Source organism: Panulirus ornatus, chromosome 36 (genome assembly GCF_036320965.1).
Source record: "Panulirus ornatus isolate Po-2019 chromosome 36, ASM3632096v1, whole genome shotgun sequence".
Lineage (NCBI taxonomy): Eukaryota > Metazoa > Arthropoda > Malacostraca > Decapoda > Palinuridae > Panulirus > Panulirus ornatus.
The window spans coordinates 3,824,155-3,841,388 of NC_092259.1; the positions used below are offsets into that span (position 1 = coordinate 3,824,155).

The following is a 17,234-nucleotide window of genomic DNA, read 5'->3' on the forward strand; positions in this document are numbered from 1 at the left end:
TCAGAGCATCTCTATCAACTCTATCATATGCCTTCTCCAGATCCATAAATGCTACATACAAATCCATTTGCTTTTCTAAGTATTTCTCACATACATTCTTCAAAGCAAACACCTGATCCACACATCCTCTACCACTTCTGAAACCACACTGCTCTTCCCCAATCTGATGCTCTGTACATGCCTTCACCCTCTTAATCAATACCCTCCCATATAATTTACCAGGAATACTCAACAGACTTATACCTCTGTAATTTGAGCACTCACTCTTATCCCCTTTGCCTTTGTACAATGGCACTATGCACGCATTCCGCCAATCCTCAGGCACCTCACCATGAGTCATACATAGATTAAATAACCTTACCAACCAGTCAACAATATAGTCACCCCCTTTTTTAATAAATTCCACTGCACTACCATCCAAACCTGCTGCCTTGCCGGCTTTCATCTTCCGCAAAGCTTTTACTACCTCTTCTCTGTTTACCAAATCATTTTCCCTAACCCTCTCACTTTGCACACCACCTCAACCAAAACACCCTATATCTGCCACTCTATCATCAAACACATTCGACAAACCTTCAAAATACTCACTCCATCTCCTTCTCACATCACCACTACTTGTTATCACCTCCCCATTTGCGCCCTTCACTGAAGTTCCCATTTGCTCCCTTGTCTTACGCACTTTAGTTACCTCCTTCCAGAACATCTTTTTATTCTCCCTAAAATTTAATGATACTCTCTCACCCCAACTCTCATTTGCTCTCTTTTTCACCTCTTGCACCTTTCTCTTGAACTCCTGTCTCTTTCTTTTATACATCTCCCACTCAATTGCATTTTTTCCCTGCAAAAATCATCCAAATGCCTCTCTCTTCTCTTTCACTAATAATCTTACTTCTTCATCCCACCACTCACTACCCTTTCTAATCAACCCACCTCCCACTCTTCTCATGCCACAAGCATCTTTTGCGCAGTCCATCACTGATTCCCTAAATACATCGCATTCCTCCCCCACTCCCCTTACTTCCATTGTTCTCACCTTTTTCCATTCTGTACTCAGTCTCTCCTGGTACTTCCTCACACAAGTCTCCTTCCCAAGCTCACTTACTCTCACCACCCTCTTCACCCCAACAGTCACTCTTCTTTTCTGAAAACCCATACAAATCTTCACCTTAGCCTCCACAAGATAATGATCAGACATCCCTCCAGTTGCACCTCTCAGCACATTAACATCCAAAAGTCTCTCTTTCGCGCGCCTGTCAATTAACACGTAATCCAATAACGCTCTCTGGCCATCTCTCCTACTTACATACGTATACTTATGTATATCTCGCTTTTTAAACCAGGTATTCCCAATCACCAGTCCTTTTTCAGCACATAAATCTACAAGCTCTTCACCATTTCCATTTACAACACTGAACACCCCATGTATACCAATTATTCCCTCAACTGCCACATTACTCACCTTTGCATTCAAATCACCCATCACTATAACCCGGTCTCGTGCATCAAAACCGCTAACACACTCATTCAGCTGCTCCCAAAACACTTGCCTCCCATGTTCTTTCTTCTCATGCCCAGGTGCATATGCACCAATAATCACCCATCTCTCTCCATCAACTTTCAGTTTTACCCATATTAATCGAGAATTTACTTTCTTACATTCTATCACATACTCCCACAACTCCTGTTTCAGGAGTACTGCTACTCCTTCCCTTGCTCTTGTCCTCTCACTAAACCCTGACTTTACTCCCAAGACATTCCCAAACCACTCTTCCCCTTTACCCTTGAGCTTCGTTTCATTAGAGCCAAAACATCTAGGTTCCTTTCCTCAAACATACTACCTATCTCTCCTTTTTTCAAATCTTGGTTACATCCACACACATTTAGACACCCCCAGTCTGAGCCTTCGAGGAGGATGAGCACTCCCCGCGTGACTCCTTCTTCTGTTTCCCATTTTAGAAAGTTAAAAATATTGATGTATAGATTTAAATTTTTGCTTGATATTGATAGGTGTGTTATTTTTATATGTATATTTTGTGTATATTCTCTTAGGTGTATTTGTTGTATTTCAACTGTATTATTTGTTTAATTACAGTTTCATTTGTATTGAATGTTAAGCGTATTAGTTTGATATGATTATAAGTAGTATGTTAGTATGTGTCTTACTTGTATATTAGCATAAGTGTAACTTTCATATTATAAGGTATATTGTAATTGCTATATATAGTGAAATATTTGCATTTATTGTATACTATTGTAGATGATTTTATTATTTGCTGATGTGTATTAATTGAATAATATTAATATGATGTTTATTGGTGTTATATTATCATGTGTATTACTGTTTTCAAATGTATTATGTTTTTTGCAAGGTTTATTGCTGTTATATTTTGAATGTTACAAATTGTAAAATTTATAATGAATAATGTATTTTAAGAGCTTATGTACATTTGTGTTTGTATATATATACTTGGATGGCATTGCAGTGGAATTTATTAAAAAAGGGGGTGACCATGTTGTTGACTGGTTGGTGAGAATATTCAATGTATGTTTGGTTCATGGTGCAGTGCCTGAGGATTGGCGGAATGCATGCATAGCGCTGTTGTACAAAGGCAAAGGGGATGATAAAGGTGAGTGTTCAAATTACAGAGGTATAATTTTGTTGAGTATTCCTGGGAAAGTATATGTTAAAAAGATTATTAAACCAATGGAAATTTTTTTGAGAATTTGAGGGGATATCACTTTGTAAATGTGGATTCAAGTAGGCATACTTCTTGCATTGCAAACCAGTATGAAACTGGTGTCCTTTATATGGCTAATACTGCTTTATACTGGCTACTAAACATGTTGTGTTATATACATAGGATGTCTATATTTGGTTTCCTGTTTATCGAATGGATCACGTGCACAGTTGGCTAACTCGTATATTCCTGCACTTTAAGTCAATGTATGTGAGCAAACCAAGGCTGTATGCTCATGATTTAATACATATAACTGGGAACCAAAAACTGTCGTGTTGGCCTTCATAATTGTAGACAAACTAGCAGGCATAGCTGTAGATGAGTGGTGTTCAGTGGTAATAATAGGAATAGTTGAGGAAATAGAGTTTAGGGGTTCTGACATGTTGGGGTAAAGGAATATAATCAATAGTATGTGGTTGCTTTTGGTTAAGCATTTCACTTTGCAGGTGAATGGCCACTCACTAGACAGCATAACCCGGGAGTTCCTACTAGATGGTGTAGATCAGAATGTACAGGAAAGTTGGCGTGCAAACTACATGGAAGTGGATGTCTTCACCACCCGTGGCAGTCCCATAGCAGGAACGATCTCTGGAGTGCTAAGTAGTGGTAGGTTTTCTGCTACATAATGGTCTTGTTTTGATCTAGTTGGGCATAGGAACGGGATAAGGAACCTCCTAATTTTTCTGGAGGAAAGTTCCACTATTTCCTAATATTTTCTAACCATAAAAGTGTGCTGAGAGGTGCAACTGGAGGGATGTCTGATCATTATCTTGTGGAGGCTGAGGTGAAGATTTGTATGGGTTTTCAGAAAAGAAGAGTGAATGTTGGGGTGAAGAGGGTGGTGAGAGTAAGTGAGCTTGGGAAGGAGACGTGTGTGAGGAAGTACCAGGAGAGACTGAGTACAGAATGGAAAAAGGTGAGAACAATGGAAGTAAGGGGAGTGGGATGTATTTAGGGAATCGGTGATGGATTGCGCAAAAGATGCTTGTAGCATGAGAAGAGTGGGAGGTGGGTTGATTAGAAAGGGTAGTGAGTGGTGGGATGAAGAAGTAAGATTATTAGTGAAAGAGAAGAGAGAGGCATTTGGACGATTTTTGCAGGGAAAAAATGCAATTAAGTGGGAGATGTATAAAAGAAAGAGACAGGAGGTTAAGAGAAAGGTGCAAGAGGCGAAAAAGAGAGCAAATGAGAGTTGGGGTGAGAGAGTATCATTAAATTTTAGGGAGAATAAAAAGATGCTCTGGAAGGAGGTAAATAAAGTGCGTAAGACAAGTGAGCAAATGGGAACTTCAGTGAAGGGCGCAAATGCGGAGGTGATGGGAGCCTTGAAGAATTTTTGGAAGTTGAGAACATTATCTCGGAAAGCAAAAATGGGTATGTTTGAAGGAATAGTGGTTCCAACGATGTTGTATGGTTGCGAGGCGTGGGCTATGGATAGAGTTGTGCGCAGGAGGGTGGATGTGCTGGAAATGAGATGTTTGAGGACAATATGTGGTGTGAGGTGGTTTGATCGAGTAAGTAATGTAAGGGTGAGAGAGATTTGTGGAAATAAAAAGAGTGTGGTTGAGAGAGCAAAAGAGGGTGTTTTGAAATGGTTTGGTCACTTGGAGAGAATGAGTGGGGAAAGATTGACCAAGAGGATATATGTGTCAGAGGTGGAGGGAACGAGGAGAAGTGGGAGACCAAATTGGAGGTGGAAAGATGGAGTAAAAAAGATTTTAAGTGATCGGGGCCTGAACATGCAGGAGGGTGAAAGGCGTGCAAGGAATAGAGTGAATTGGAACGATGTGGTATACCGGGGTCGATGTGCTGTCAATGGATTGAACCAGGGCATGTGAAGCGTTTGGGGTAAACCATGGAAAGTTCTGGGGGGCCTGGATGTGGAAAAGCTGTGGTTTCGGTGCATTATTACATGACAGCTAGAGACTGAGTGTGAACAAATGGGGCCTTTGGTGTTTTTCCTAGCGCTACCTCGCACAAATGAGGGGGGAGGGGGTTGTTATTCCATGTGTGGCGAGGTGGCGATGGGAACAAATAAAGGCAGACAGTATGAATTATGTACATATGTATATATGTATATGTCTGTGTGTGTATATATATGTGTACATTGAGATGTATAGGTATGTATATTGTGCGTGTGTGGACGTGTATGTATATACATGTGTATGTGGGCGGGTTGGGCCATTCTTTCGTCTGTTTCCTTGCGCTACCTCGCAAACGCGGGAGACAGCGACATAGCAAAATAAATAAATAATAAATAAATAAATCTGATGCCTGTGCCTTTTGGGAACTCCCTCAAGGGGATGGCCATGGATAAAGTCTCTATGACTGGTGAATTCCAGAGCCACTTCTTATCTGTGTAGTGTCTTGTCCTTAACAGGCTACTGGCAGAGGGCAACTCTAGATAGCGCAGTGTTTTCAGAGGTTCCTACCTGCTGTTCTTACCAAATACATGTAATGTGTATACCTAATGTTCTTCCATTATTTTCCACCCTACTACTTACACCTAATGCTCCTTCCTATTGTTCATTTTAACTCCTATCAATTACCCCTACCATTTTGCCAAAAGATAGGGATAGTGCATAGCACTTACTGCAGAAATCTAGTTATGAAGACTGAATTGTCTGTGTTGTCAAAAGTTGTGTGACAAGTAGATTGTATGTTTGTGGACCGAATGCTGGAAGTCCAGATGTGGGTGAGGCAGAAAGATATAGCTGCTTGTGTTAGAGTGGTAAAACTAGACGACTATTGAAGTTTTGGCTTGTTGTGCAGCTGTGAGTAACCTTCCCAATACCCAAGCAGGTAGTACCAGTAATTTACCTACATGGTTGGTGGCCACCTACCAGTTACTACCTACCCATCTAGTTCTATGACACTTACTAGACTATTTCTACCTTTTGATAATGCAACACTAGCTGAAGATTAAGTTGGTGCTGCACTTTCCCAGTGAACACTTGTAGCCTAACTACACAACTCTCACGAAAGGCACCCAGTTTCATGTATGAAGAATATTTTTTATATTTACAGCATATCTTTTATTGTTAATCTTCCAGAGGATTTGTATGTTCCAGTGATTGATGGAGTTAACATGGACACAATTATGTTGGTGGATGAAGCTGGACACGTGGGTGGAAAGGTGACATTTACTGAGGATCTTAATCTTGATGGACTTTCATCTGACTCAAACGTACTGGATGGCTGCAATATAGCAGAGGTATTACAGGCTAAACACGACATTCAACACTCTTTTGTTAGGGATAGATAATCATAACCATGCTTGTGGTCACAGCATATTGGTATGCTCTTATCGGATAACTGATCAGTTAACTATTTGCATATTCCAGTAACAAAGTGTCACATGGGAACTTTCTTCTCTTTGCTGCTGCATTAAGTACAACCGATGCCAGTCACCCAGATAAAACTTCTTTTTCCTAGACTGGTGATGTAGAATGTGAATTTAATTACCTTATATCATTTGTAAAAAAAAAATAATCTGACTTTTATCTTTGTCAGCTTCAGAATGGAGCAATCTGGAAGGATAAGGGCGATGTGACAGTTGACTTTGATGTAATTGTCGACACCTTAATAATCGAGGGAAATGTAAAAGCTAGTGCTGATATTACTGCGGTTAAGGCTGGAAATAAGGTTGATGTTAAACATTTCTTAAATTCTCTGGTCTTGAAATCATCTGATCAGAGTATTACAGGTAAGAACTTCAATATCATTATGTACATTTTGTAAGACAAGTGATATTTGAATCTTAGAAGTGGCAACTGTCCTTTGATACCAAGGATAAATATCATACCTTGGTTGTTGATATAGGGTTTGAAGAATTGTCATTATTTGTATAGAACAACTTTTGCATGAAGATCCATGTTGTGTTCAGATGTTAAGAGGCATGTTTCTTGCTGTATGCTTGATAATGTTTGGTGTCAACTGTCATGTAGTGCAAATGCTTCACAAGTGTATGGCCCCTTGATCAGAAATGAACCCACCCTTGATGAAATGAGAATATTGGAAAAATCTGCCCAAAGAGCTGGTTGTGGTGATTTGAGAAGTTTTTGCAGAGGCTCCTACCTAATGCTTGCACTGAGTACTTGTATCTAATGCTTTTGCCTAATGTCCTTACTGTTTCTACCTAATGCTCCTGCTTATATGTTCTTGCATGTCACTTCTATCAATTGTTCCTTTGATTTTGCCAGAAGGGAGAGCTAGTGCATAGTGCTCACTGCGTGAAAATCTGGATATGAAGAATGAGATGTAAGAGTTGTGTTGTGTGCTACAGATTGTTTGTGGACAGAATGCAAGTAGTTCACTTGCGGGTGAGGCTGAAAGAAAAGACAGCTTCCTGGGTCAGAGGAGTTTAACTTGACAACCACTGTAGTGCTGGCTCACTAGGCAGCCATCACTAATCCTCCCAGTACCGAGTTGGGTACGACTGGTAATATACCTCCCTGGTCATTGGCTGCATAGTAACTATTCCAACTGCATAATTGAGATAAAAATGGCTGTTGCTGTGATTTTGCTTTATGAGCTCATTACTGTTCTTGTTTATTATCTTTTTTTAGTTACTTGTTATACACAGGAGAAAAAAAAAGGGGAAGGGGACCCAGTAAAATTGTTTGCTGTAGGGCTTGTGCTGACACTCGGTGCCCCTGTACCTCTCTTGCACTACCATTCCTCACACAATCAAACCTCCTTGTGCTGCATTTTGTCCTTCATCTTTTTTCAGTACACCCGTCTTCTGTTCCTTTCTGTTTAGGGCCCTCAACTCTAATCCATACCATTGGGACTACTGTATCACCAAACATCCATCTTTGCCCTTACTAATAGTGAACTCTCCACATACTTCAAAATGCACTCTGTGCTTCTACACACACACACACACACACACACACACACACACTGATCATTTCAACAACCATACTTCCAAGAGAAAACGTTGAGAAAAGTCTGTAGAGCTAAAAGACCCCATAAACAAAAGTGTATGGGGCCAGTTGTGGATAGGAAGGCTGTGGTTTTGGTGCATTACACATGATGGCTAGAGAATGGATGCTAGTGAATGGGACCTTTGTTCCTGGTGATACCCAGATAATGCAGAAAATGGCAAACAAATATTAAAGACAGACAGACTGATGTGGAAAAAAAACATTGTAGCATTATACATCAAACAGATTGTGATAGGAGGTGGCATCATAGCATAATCTCATTGGTACTTATAGATTGGTGCTCCCAAACACACTCCTCTATAATTTGCTCTTTCAATTAGGTGCTCCTTACACACATCACTATGGAAGTCTAATTTGTACCAGGTGCACTATCATTCTTACCGACATCACTCTGGAACTCTCTTACTCACACTCTTTAACCCATATCCACAGCTTCTCCTTTGACTGAAGTGCCATACTCTTCTTTGCCCTCACCCTCATATTTAACGCTTGAACATAACCTAACCATCCTTCCCCTTGAGGTTAGTTTCCCTCAGAGCTAGAACATCCAGGTTCCTCTTCCCAGACACTTTCTCTCTTCATAGCTTTCATCCTGGTTACATCCATGCCCATTCATACGCCACAGTCCAAGCATTTGTTTTTGTATTGTTACCACTTTTAGAAACTGAAATGTAAGGAAGAAACTGAAATGTGTGGAAGGGAGGGTTTCCATCTATCTTTGCAGCCCCTTGCTTCTCCTTTTAGTAACCTTCTATGACATTTTAGTTATGAGGGCAGTACATTTCTTGCCAATCTTTAGGGGTATAATTAGTTCTTTTAACTGCCTGAAGTATTCTGTATGGGCAGCATTTCAATGATGTATATTTTTTCAAGCTTCCTGTATCAATTATGGTATATTTTTTCTTCAACATCTAAGGTACATTTCCTTAATGATATATACATTGGTGTTCTTAAAGTGGATACCATCAACAATGTGAATATTGATGAGCTGTACCGTTTGGCTGTTCTTCAGAATGAAGATGTGGTATGTTGCTCTCTTCTGATCCATATGACATTTGCAATTTTTGTATATGAATATAACCTAAGTGAACCATTTGATTTGACAGTACATTTGTGTTGCAGGTAATAGAATGTGACTTAAGTGTCACAAAAGGTCTAACTGTGAGGAATCTCAAGATAAATTCAACCCTTTCTGGTAGAGGCAGCAAAGGGGTGCTGGTAAATGGTGTAGATGTGTCTGAAATAAGAAACCAAGCTGTCCTGACTTCTGGTGGTTCCTCTGTTATTAGAGGTAGAAAGACATTTGTCAATGCATTCACAGCTGATCACCTTAATGCTGGTAAGCCTAGATAATCTCAGATGACATTATACATGTTCGTCATATTTTCTCTTGACAACAGCATGTCACACTTGTCTTGCTCTGTCTTCTCACCACCTCTGCTGTATATTCTTATGATATTTTGGTGAAAGGCTATATTTACAGCATGTATGCCACATATCCTGTTAATATCTGGTACTGTACCAGTTGCCACTTATCCTTTATACTCTTACCAATTTTTTGTTACCCATCATAGCGAGCCTCTACCCTAATTCCACTTCAGCAATTTATTTAAGGTATCGGGAGCGGGGGGCCAGAAATCCTCCCCTCCTTGTATTTTTAACTTTCTAAAATGGGAAACAGAAAAAGGAGTCACGCGGGGAGTGCTCATCCTCCTCGAAGGCTCAGACTGGGGTGTCTAAATGTGTGTGGATGTAACGAAGATGTGAAAAAAGGAGAGATAGGTAGTATGTTTGAGGAAAGGAACCTGGATGTTTTGGCTCTGAGTGAAATGAAGCTCAAGGGTAAAGGGGAAGAGTGGTTTGGGAATGTCTTGAGAGTAAAGTCAGGGGTTAGTGAGAGGACAAGAGCAAGGGAAGGAGTAGCAGTACTCCTGAAACAGGAGTTGTGAGAGTATGTGATAGAATGTAAGAAAGTAAATTCTCGATTAATATGGGTAAAACTGAAAGTTGATGGAGAGAGATGGGTGATTATTGGTGCATATGCACCTGGGCATGAGAAGAAAGATCATGAGAGGCAAGCGTTTTGGGAGCAGCTGAATGAGTGTGTTAGTGGTTTTGATGCATGAGACCGGGTTATAGTGATGGGTGATTTGAATGCAAAGGTGAGCAATGTGGCAGTTGAGGGAATAATTGGTATACATGGGGTGTTCAGTGTTGTAAATGGAAATGGTGAAGAGCTTGTAGATTTATGTGCTGAAAAAGGACTGGTGATTGGGAATACCTGGTTTAAAAAGCTAGATATATATAAGTATACGTATGTAAGTAGGAGAGATGGCCAGAGAGCGTTATTGGATTACGTGTTAATTGACAGGCGCGCGAAAGAGAGACTCTTGGATGTTAATGTGCTGAGAGGTGCAACTGGAGGGATGTCTGATCATTATCTTGTGGAGGCTAAGGTGAAGATTTGTATGGGTTTTCAGAAAAGAAGAGTGAATGTTGGGGTGAATAGGGTGGTGAGAGTAAGTGAGCTTGGGAAGGAGACTTGTGTGAGGAAGTACCAGGAGAGACTGAGTACAGAATGGAAAAAGGTGAGAACAATGGAAGTAAGAGGAGTGGGGGAGGAATGGGATGTATTTAGGGAATCAGTGATGGATTGCGCAAAAGATGCTTGTGGCATGAGAAGAGTGGGAGGTGGGTTGATTAGAAAGGGTTGTGAGTGGTGGAATGAATAAGTAAGATTATTAGTGAAAGAGAAGAGAGAGGCATTTGGATGATTTTTGCAGGGAAAAAATGCAATTGAGTGGGAGATGCATAAAAGAAAGAGATAGGAGGTCAAGAGAAAGGTGCAAGAGGTGAAAAAGAGGGCAAATGAGAGTTGGGGTGAGAGAGTATCATTAAATTTTAGGGAGAATAAAAAGATGTTCTAGAAGGAGGTAAATAAAGTGCGTAAGACAAGGGAGCAAATGGGAACTTCAGTGAAGGGCGCAAATGGGGAGGTGATAACAAGTAGTGGTGATGTGAGAAGGAGATAGAGTGGGTATTTTAAAGGTTTGTTGAGTGTGTTTGATGATAGAGTGGCAGATATTGGGTGTTTTGGTCGAGGTGGTGTGCAAAGTGAGAGCGTTAGGGAAAATGATTTGGTAAACAGAGAAGAGGTAGTAAAAGCTTTGCGGAAGATGAAAGCCGGCAAGGCAGCAGGTTTGGATGGTATTGCAGTGGAATCTATAAAAAAAGGGGGTGACTGTATTGTTGACTGGTTGGTAAGGTTATTTAATGTATGTATGACTCATGGTGAGGTGCCTGAGGATTGGCAGAATGCTTGCATAGTGCCATTGTACAAAGGCAAAGGGGATAAGAGTGAGTGCTCAAATTACAGAGGTATAAGTTTGTTGAGTATTCCTGATAAATTATATGGGAGGGTATTGATTGAGAGGGTGAAGGCATGTACAGAGCATCAGATTGGGGAAGAGCAGTGTAGTTTCAGAAGTGGTAGAGGATGTGTGGATCAGGTGTTTGCTTTGAAGAATGTATGTGAGAAATACTTAGAAAAACAAATGGATTTGTATGTAGCATTTATGGATCTGGAGAAGACATATGATAGAGTTGATAGAGATGCTGTGTGGAAGGTTTTAAGAATATATGGTGTGGGAGGCAAGTTGTTAGAAGCAGTGAAAAGTTTTTATTGAGGATGTAAGGCATGTGTACGTGTAGGAAGAGAGGAAAGTGATTGGTTCTCAGTGAATGTGGGTTTGCGGCAGGGGTGTGTGATGTCTCCATGGTTGTTTAATTTGTTTATGGATGGGGTTGTTAGGGAGGTGAATGCAAGAGTTTTGGAAAGAGGGGCAAGTATGCAGTCTGTTGTGGATGAGAGAGCCTGGGAAGTGAGTCAGTTGTTGTTCGCTGATGATACAGCACTTGTGGCTGATTCATGTAAGAAACTGCAGAAGCTGGTGACTGAGTTTGGTAAAGTGTGTGAAAGAAGAAAGTTAAGAGTAAATGTGAATAAGAGCAAGGTTATTAGGTACAGTAGGGTTGAGGGTCAAGTCAGTTGGGAGGGAAGTTTGAATGGAGAAAAACTGGAGGAAGTAAAGTGTTTTAGATATCTGGGAGTGGATCTGGCAGTGGATGGAACCATGGAAGTGGAAGTGAACCATAGGGTGGGGGAGGGGGCGAAAATTCTGGGAGCCTTGAAGAATGTTTGGAAGTCGAGAACATTATCTCGGAAAGCAAAAATGGGTATGTTTGAAGGAATAGTGGTTCCAACAATGTTATATGGTTGCGAGGCATGGGCTATGGATAGAGTTGTGCACAGGAGGGTGGATGTGCTGGAAATGAGATGTTTGAGGACAATGTGTGGTGTGAGGTGGTTTGATCGAGTATGTAATGTAAGGGCAAGAGAGATGTGTGGAAATAAAAAGAGTGTGGTTGAGAGAGCAAAAGAGGGTGTTTTGAAATGGTTTGGTCACATGGAGAGAATGAGTGAGGAAAGATTGACCAAGAGGATATATGTGTCAGAGGTGGAGGGAATGAGGAGAAGTGGGAGACCAAATTGGAGGTGGAAAGATGGAGTGAAAAAGATTTTGAGTGATCGGGGCCTGAACATGCAGGAAGGTGAAAGGCGTGCAAGAAATAGAGTGAATTGGAACGATGTGGTATACCGGGGTCGACGTGCTGTCAATGGATTGAACCAGGGCATGTGAAGCGTCTGGGGTAAACCATGGAAAGTTGTGTGGGGCCTGGATGTGGAAAGGGAGCTGTGGTTTCGGTGCATTATTACATGACAGCTAGAGACTGAGTGTGAACGAATGGGGCCTTTGGTGTCTTTTCCTAGCGCTACCTCGCACACATGAGGGGGGAGGGGGTTGTTATTCCATGTGTGGCGATGGGAACAAATAAAGGCAGACAGTATGAATTATGTACATGTGTATTTATGTATATGTCTGTGTGTGTATATATATGTGTACATTGAGATGTATAGGTATGTATATTTGCGTGTGTGGACGTGTATGTACAAACATGTGTATGTGGGCGGGTTGGGCCATACTTTCGTCTGTTTCCTTGCGCTACCTCGCTAACGCGGGAGACAGCGACAAAGCAAAATAAATGAAATGAGAATAAAAAAAATCTTTGCATGATTGATAAAAAGCTGTTTAATCAGTTTCATTTTAACTAGTAACCTACATCTTTTGTATTTGTAATAGACCATCTATTCAGACTACTTAACCTAAATATCTTGTTGATAATTGTTTTTCAGACCAGTTGTCAAATTTTCCACACCTTGAAATACATAATGTAGCCAGTTGACATGCTTTTATCGGACTGAACCAGGGCATGTGAAACAGCAGGGGGAAACCATGGCAAGATGTGCAGGCTGTGGTTTTGGTGCTTTGCACATGTCATGTAGAGAATGGATGAGTGAATGTAGCCTTTCTTTTTCTGTTCCTGGCACTGCCTCACAAATACAGGAAACTGCGACCAAGTATGAAAAAGTGTAGTCATCCATAGACAAAGCCTGAGTTTCTACCACTCGCTCACTGTTTGGGTAAAATGTTCCAATCTCCACATTATTATATAAATAGTTTGCACACTTATGCCCTCAGTTGCTTCAATAAAACAAATTTAATTGCCCTTCCTTAATATGCATTTCCTACATCAGTGTTAGGTTAGATTTTTTTGGCTTTGCTGGCTTTTTTTTTTAAATCGTTATTTTTACTGTTTTGTTAGATTATTTGATGTCATATAAAGTATTGTTTTGCTGGAAGATTTTTGGAAATTGTTTTGAATAGTATCAAACATGCTATCCCTGGGGATAGGGGTGAAAGAATACTTCCCACGTATTCCTCGCGTGTCGTAGAAAGCGACTAGAGGGGACGGGAGCGGGGGGCCAGAAATCCTCCCCTCCTTGTATTAACTTTCTAAAATGGGAAACAGAAGAAGGAGTCACGCGGGGAGTGCTCATCCTCCTCGAAGGCTCAGAGTGGGGTGCCTAAATGTGTGTGGATGTAAGCAAGATGTGAAAAAAGGGGAGATAGGTAGTATGTTTGAGGAAAGGAACCTGGATGTTTTGGCTCTGAGTGAAACGAAGCTCAAGGGGAAGAGTGGTTTGGGAATGTCTGGGGAGTAAAGTCAGGGGTTAGTGAGAGGACAAGAGCAAGGGAAGGAGTAGCAATACTCCTGAAACAGGAGTTGTGGGAGTATGTGATAGAGTGTAAGAAAGTAAATTCTCGATTAATATGGGTAAAACTGAAAGTTGATGGAGAGAGGTGGGTGATTATTGGTGCATATGCACCTGGGCATGAGAAGAAAGATCAAGAGAGGCAAGTGTTTTGGGAGCAGCTGAATGAGTGTGTTAGTGGTTTTGATGCACGAGACCGGGTCATAGTGATGGGTGATTTGAATGCAAAGGTGAGTAATGTGGTAGTTGAGGGAATAATTGGTATACATGGGGTGTTCAGTGTTGTAAATGGAAATGGTGAAGAGCTTGTAGATTTATGTGCTGAAAAAGGACTGATGATTGGGAATACCTGGTTTAAAAAGCGAGATATACATAAGTATACTTATGTAAGTAGGAGAGATGGCCAGAGAGCGTTATTGGATTACGTGTTAATTGACAGGCGTGCGAAAGAGAGACTTTTGGATGTTAATGTGCTGAGAGGTGCAACTGGAGGGATGTCTGATCATTATCTTGTGGAGGCTAAGGTGAAGATTTGTATGGGGGTTCAGAAAAGAAGAGTGAATGTTGGGGTGAAGAGGGTGGTGAGAGTAAGTGAGCTTGAGAAGGAGACCTGTGTGAGGAAGTACCAGGAGAGACTGAGTACAGAATGGAAAAAGGTGAGAACAATGGAAGTAAGGGGAGTAGGGGGAGGAATGGGATGTATTTAGGGAATCAGTGATAGATTGCGCAAAAGATGCTTGTGGCATGAGAAGAGTGGGAGGTGGGTTGATTAGAAAGGGTAGTGAGTGGTGGGATGAAGAAGTAAGAGTATTAGTGAAAGAGAAGAGAGAGGCATTTGGACGATTTTTGCAGGGAAAAAATGCAATTGAGTGGGAGATGTATAAAAGAAAGAGACAGGAGGTCAAGAGAAAGGTGCAAGAGGTGAAAAAAAGGGCAAATGAGAGTTGGGGTGAGAGAGTATCATTAAATTTTAGGGAGAATAAAAAGATGTTCTGGAAGGAGGTAAATAAAGTGCGTAAGACAAGGGAGCAAATGGGAACTTCAGTGAAGGGTGCAAATGGGGAGGTGATAACAAGTAGTGGTGATGTGAGAAGGAGATGGAGTGAGTATTTTGAAGGTTTGTTGAATGTGTTTGATGATAGAGTGGCAGATATAGGGTGTTTTGGTCGAGGTGGTGTGCAAAGTGAGAGGGTTAGGGAAAATGATTTGGTAAACAGAGAAGAGGTAGTGAAAGCTTTGCGGAAGATGAAAGCCGGCAAGGCAGCAGGTTTGGATGGTATTGCAGTGGAATTTATTAAAAAAGGGGGTGACTGTATTGTTGACTGGTTGGTAAGGTTATTTAATGTATGTATGACTCATGGTGAGGTGCCTGAGGATTGGCGGAATGCGTGCATAGTGCCATTGTACAAAGGCAAAGGGGATAAGAGTGAGTGCTCAAATTACAGAGGTATAAGTTTGTTGAGTATTCCTGGTAAATTATATGGGAGGGTATTGATTGAGAGGGTGAAGGCATGTACAGAGCATCAGATTGGGGAAGAGCAGTGTGGTTTCAGAAGTGGTAGAGGATGTGTGGATCAGGTGTTTGCTTTGAAGAATGTATGTGAGAAATACTTAGAAAAGCAAATGGATTTGTATGTAGCATTTATGGATCTGGAGAAGGCATATGATAGAGTTGATAGAGATGCTGTGTGGAAGGTATTAAGAATATATGGTGTGGGAGGCAAGTTGTTAGAAGCAGTGAAAAGTTTTTATCGAGGATGTAAGGCATGTGTACGTGTAGGAAGAGAGGAAAGTGATTGGTTCTCAGTGAATGTAGGTTTGCGGCAGGGGTGTGTGATGTCTCCATGGTTGTTTAATTTGTTTATGGATGGGGTGGTTAGGGAGGTAAATGCAAGAGTTTTGGAAAGAGGGGCAAGTATGAAGTCTGTTGGGGATGGGAGAGCTTGGGAAGTGAGTCAGTTGTTGTTCGCTGATGATACAGCGCTGGTGGCTGGTTCATGTGAGAAACTGCAGAAGCTGGTGACTGAGTTTGGTAAAGTGTGTGGAAGAAGAAAGTTAAGAGTAAATGTGAATAAGAGCAAGGTTATTAGGTACAGTAGGGTTGAGGGTCAAGTCAATTGGGAGGTGAGTTTGAATGGAGAAAAACTGGAGGAAGTAAAGTGTTTTAGATATCTGGGAGTGGATCTGGCAGCGGATGGAACCATGGAAGCGGAAGTGGATCATAGGGTGGGGAGGGGGCGAAAATCCTGGGGGCCTTGAAGAATGTTTGGAAGTCGAGAACATTATCTCGGAAAGCAAAAATGGGTATGTTTGAAGGAATAGTGGTTCCAACAATGTTATATGGTTGCGAGGCATGGGCTATGGATAGAGTTGTGCACAGGAGGGTGGATGTGCTGGAAATGAGATGTTTGAGGACAATGTGTGGTGTGAGGTGGTTTGATCGAGTATGTAATGTAAGGGCAAGAGAGATGTGTGGAAATAAAAAGAGTGTGGTTGAGAGAGCAAAAGAGGGTGTTTTGAAATGGTTTGGTCACATGGAGAGAATGAGTGAGGAAAGATTGACCAAGAGGATATATGTGTCAGAGGTGGAGGGAATGAGGAGAAGTGGGAGACCAAATTGGAGGTGGAAAGATGGAGTGAAAAAGATTTTGAGTGATCGGGGCCTGAACATGCAGGAAGGTGAAAGGCGTGCAAGAAATAGAGTGAATTGGAACGATGTGGTATACCGGGGTCGACGTGCTGTCAATGGATTGAACCAGGGCATGTGAAGCGTCTGGGGTAAACCATGGAAAGTTGTGTGGGGCCTGGATGTGGAAAGGGAGCTGTGGTTTCGGTGCATTATTACATGACAGCTAGAGACTGAGTGTGAACGAATGGGGCCTTTGGTGTCTTTTCCTAGCGCTACCTCGCACACATGAGGGGGGAGGGGGTTGTTATTCCATGTGTGGCGATGGGAACAAATAAAGGCAGACAGTATGAATTATGTACATGTGTATTTATGTATATGTCTGTGTGTGTATATATATGTGTACATTGAGATGTATAGGTATGTATATTTGCGTGTGTGGACGTGTATGTACAAACATGTGTATGTGGGCGGGTTGGGCCATACTTTCGTCTGTTTCCTTGCGCTACCTCGCTAACGCGGGAGACAGCGACAAAGCAAAATAAATGAAATGAGAATAAAAAAAATCTTTGCATGATTGATAAAAAGCTGTTTAATCAGTTTCATTTTAACTAGTAACCTACATCTTTTGTATTTGTAATAGACCATCTATTCAGACTACTTAACCTAAATATCTTGTTGATAATTGTTTTTCAGACCAGTTGTCAAATTTTCCACACCTTGAAATACATAATGTAGCCAGTTGA

The 17,234-nt window shown here is 41.3% G+C and overlaps 1 protein-coding gene across 13 annotated transcripts in view; it reads left to right on the forward strand.

Annotated features, from left to right (window-relative positions):
- The window catches only part of LOC139760264 (uncharacterized), a 229,306-nt gene that overhangs the window by 183,423 nt on the left and 28,649 nt on the right, over positions 1-17,234 (forward strand). For 9 of the 13 annotated variants that reach the window (XM_071683210.1, XM_071683212.1, XM_071683211.1 and 6 more), the window contains 4 exons: positions 3,185-3,344; positions 5,792-5,952; positions 6,252-6,444; positions 8,810-9,026. In XM_071683210.1, the coding sequence (XP_071539311.1) occupies positions 3,275-3,344; positions 5,792-5,952; positions 6,252-6,444; positions 8,810-8,823 (438 nt within the window). In that variant the 5' untranslated portion in view covers positions 3,185-3,274 and the 3' untranslated portion in view covers positions 8,824-9,026. Of the gene's footprint in view, positions 1-1,608; positions 2,628-3,184; positions 3,345-5,791; positions 5,953-6,251; positions 6,445-8,809; positions 9,027-17,234 lie in introns of those variants that run through there. The other 4 variants (XM_071683209.1, XM_071683207.1, XM_071683214.1 and 1 more) reach the window with 4 other exon arrangements.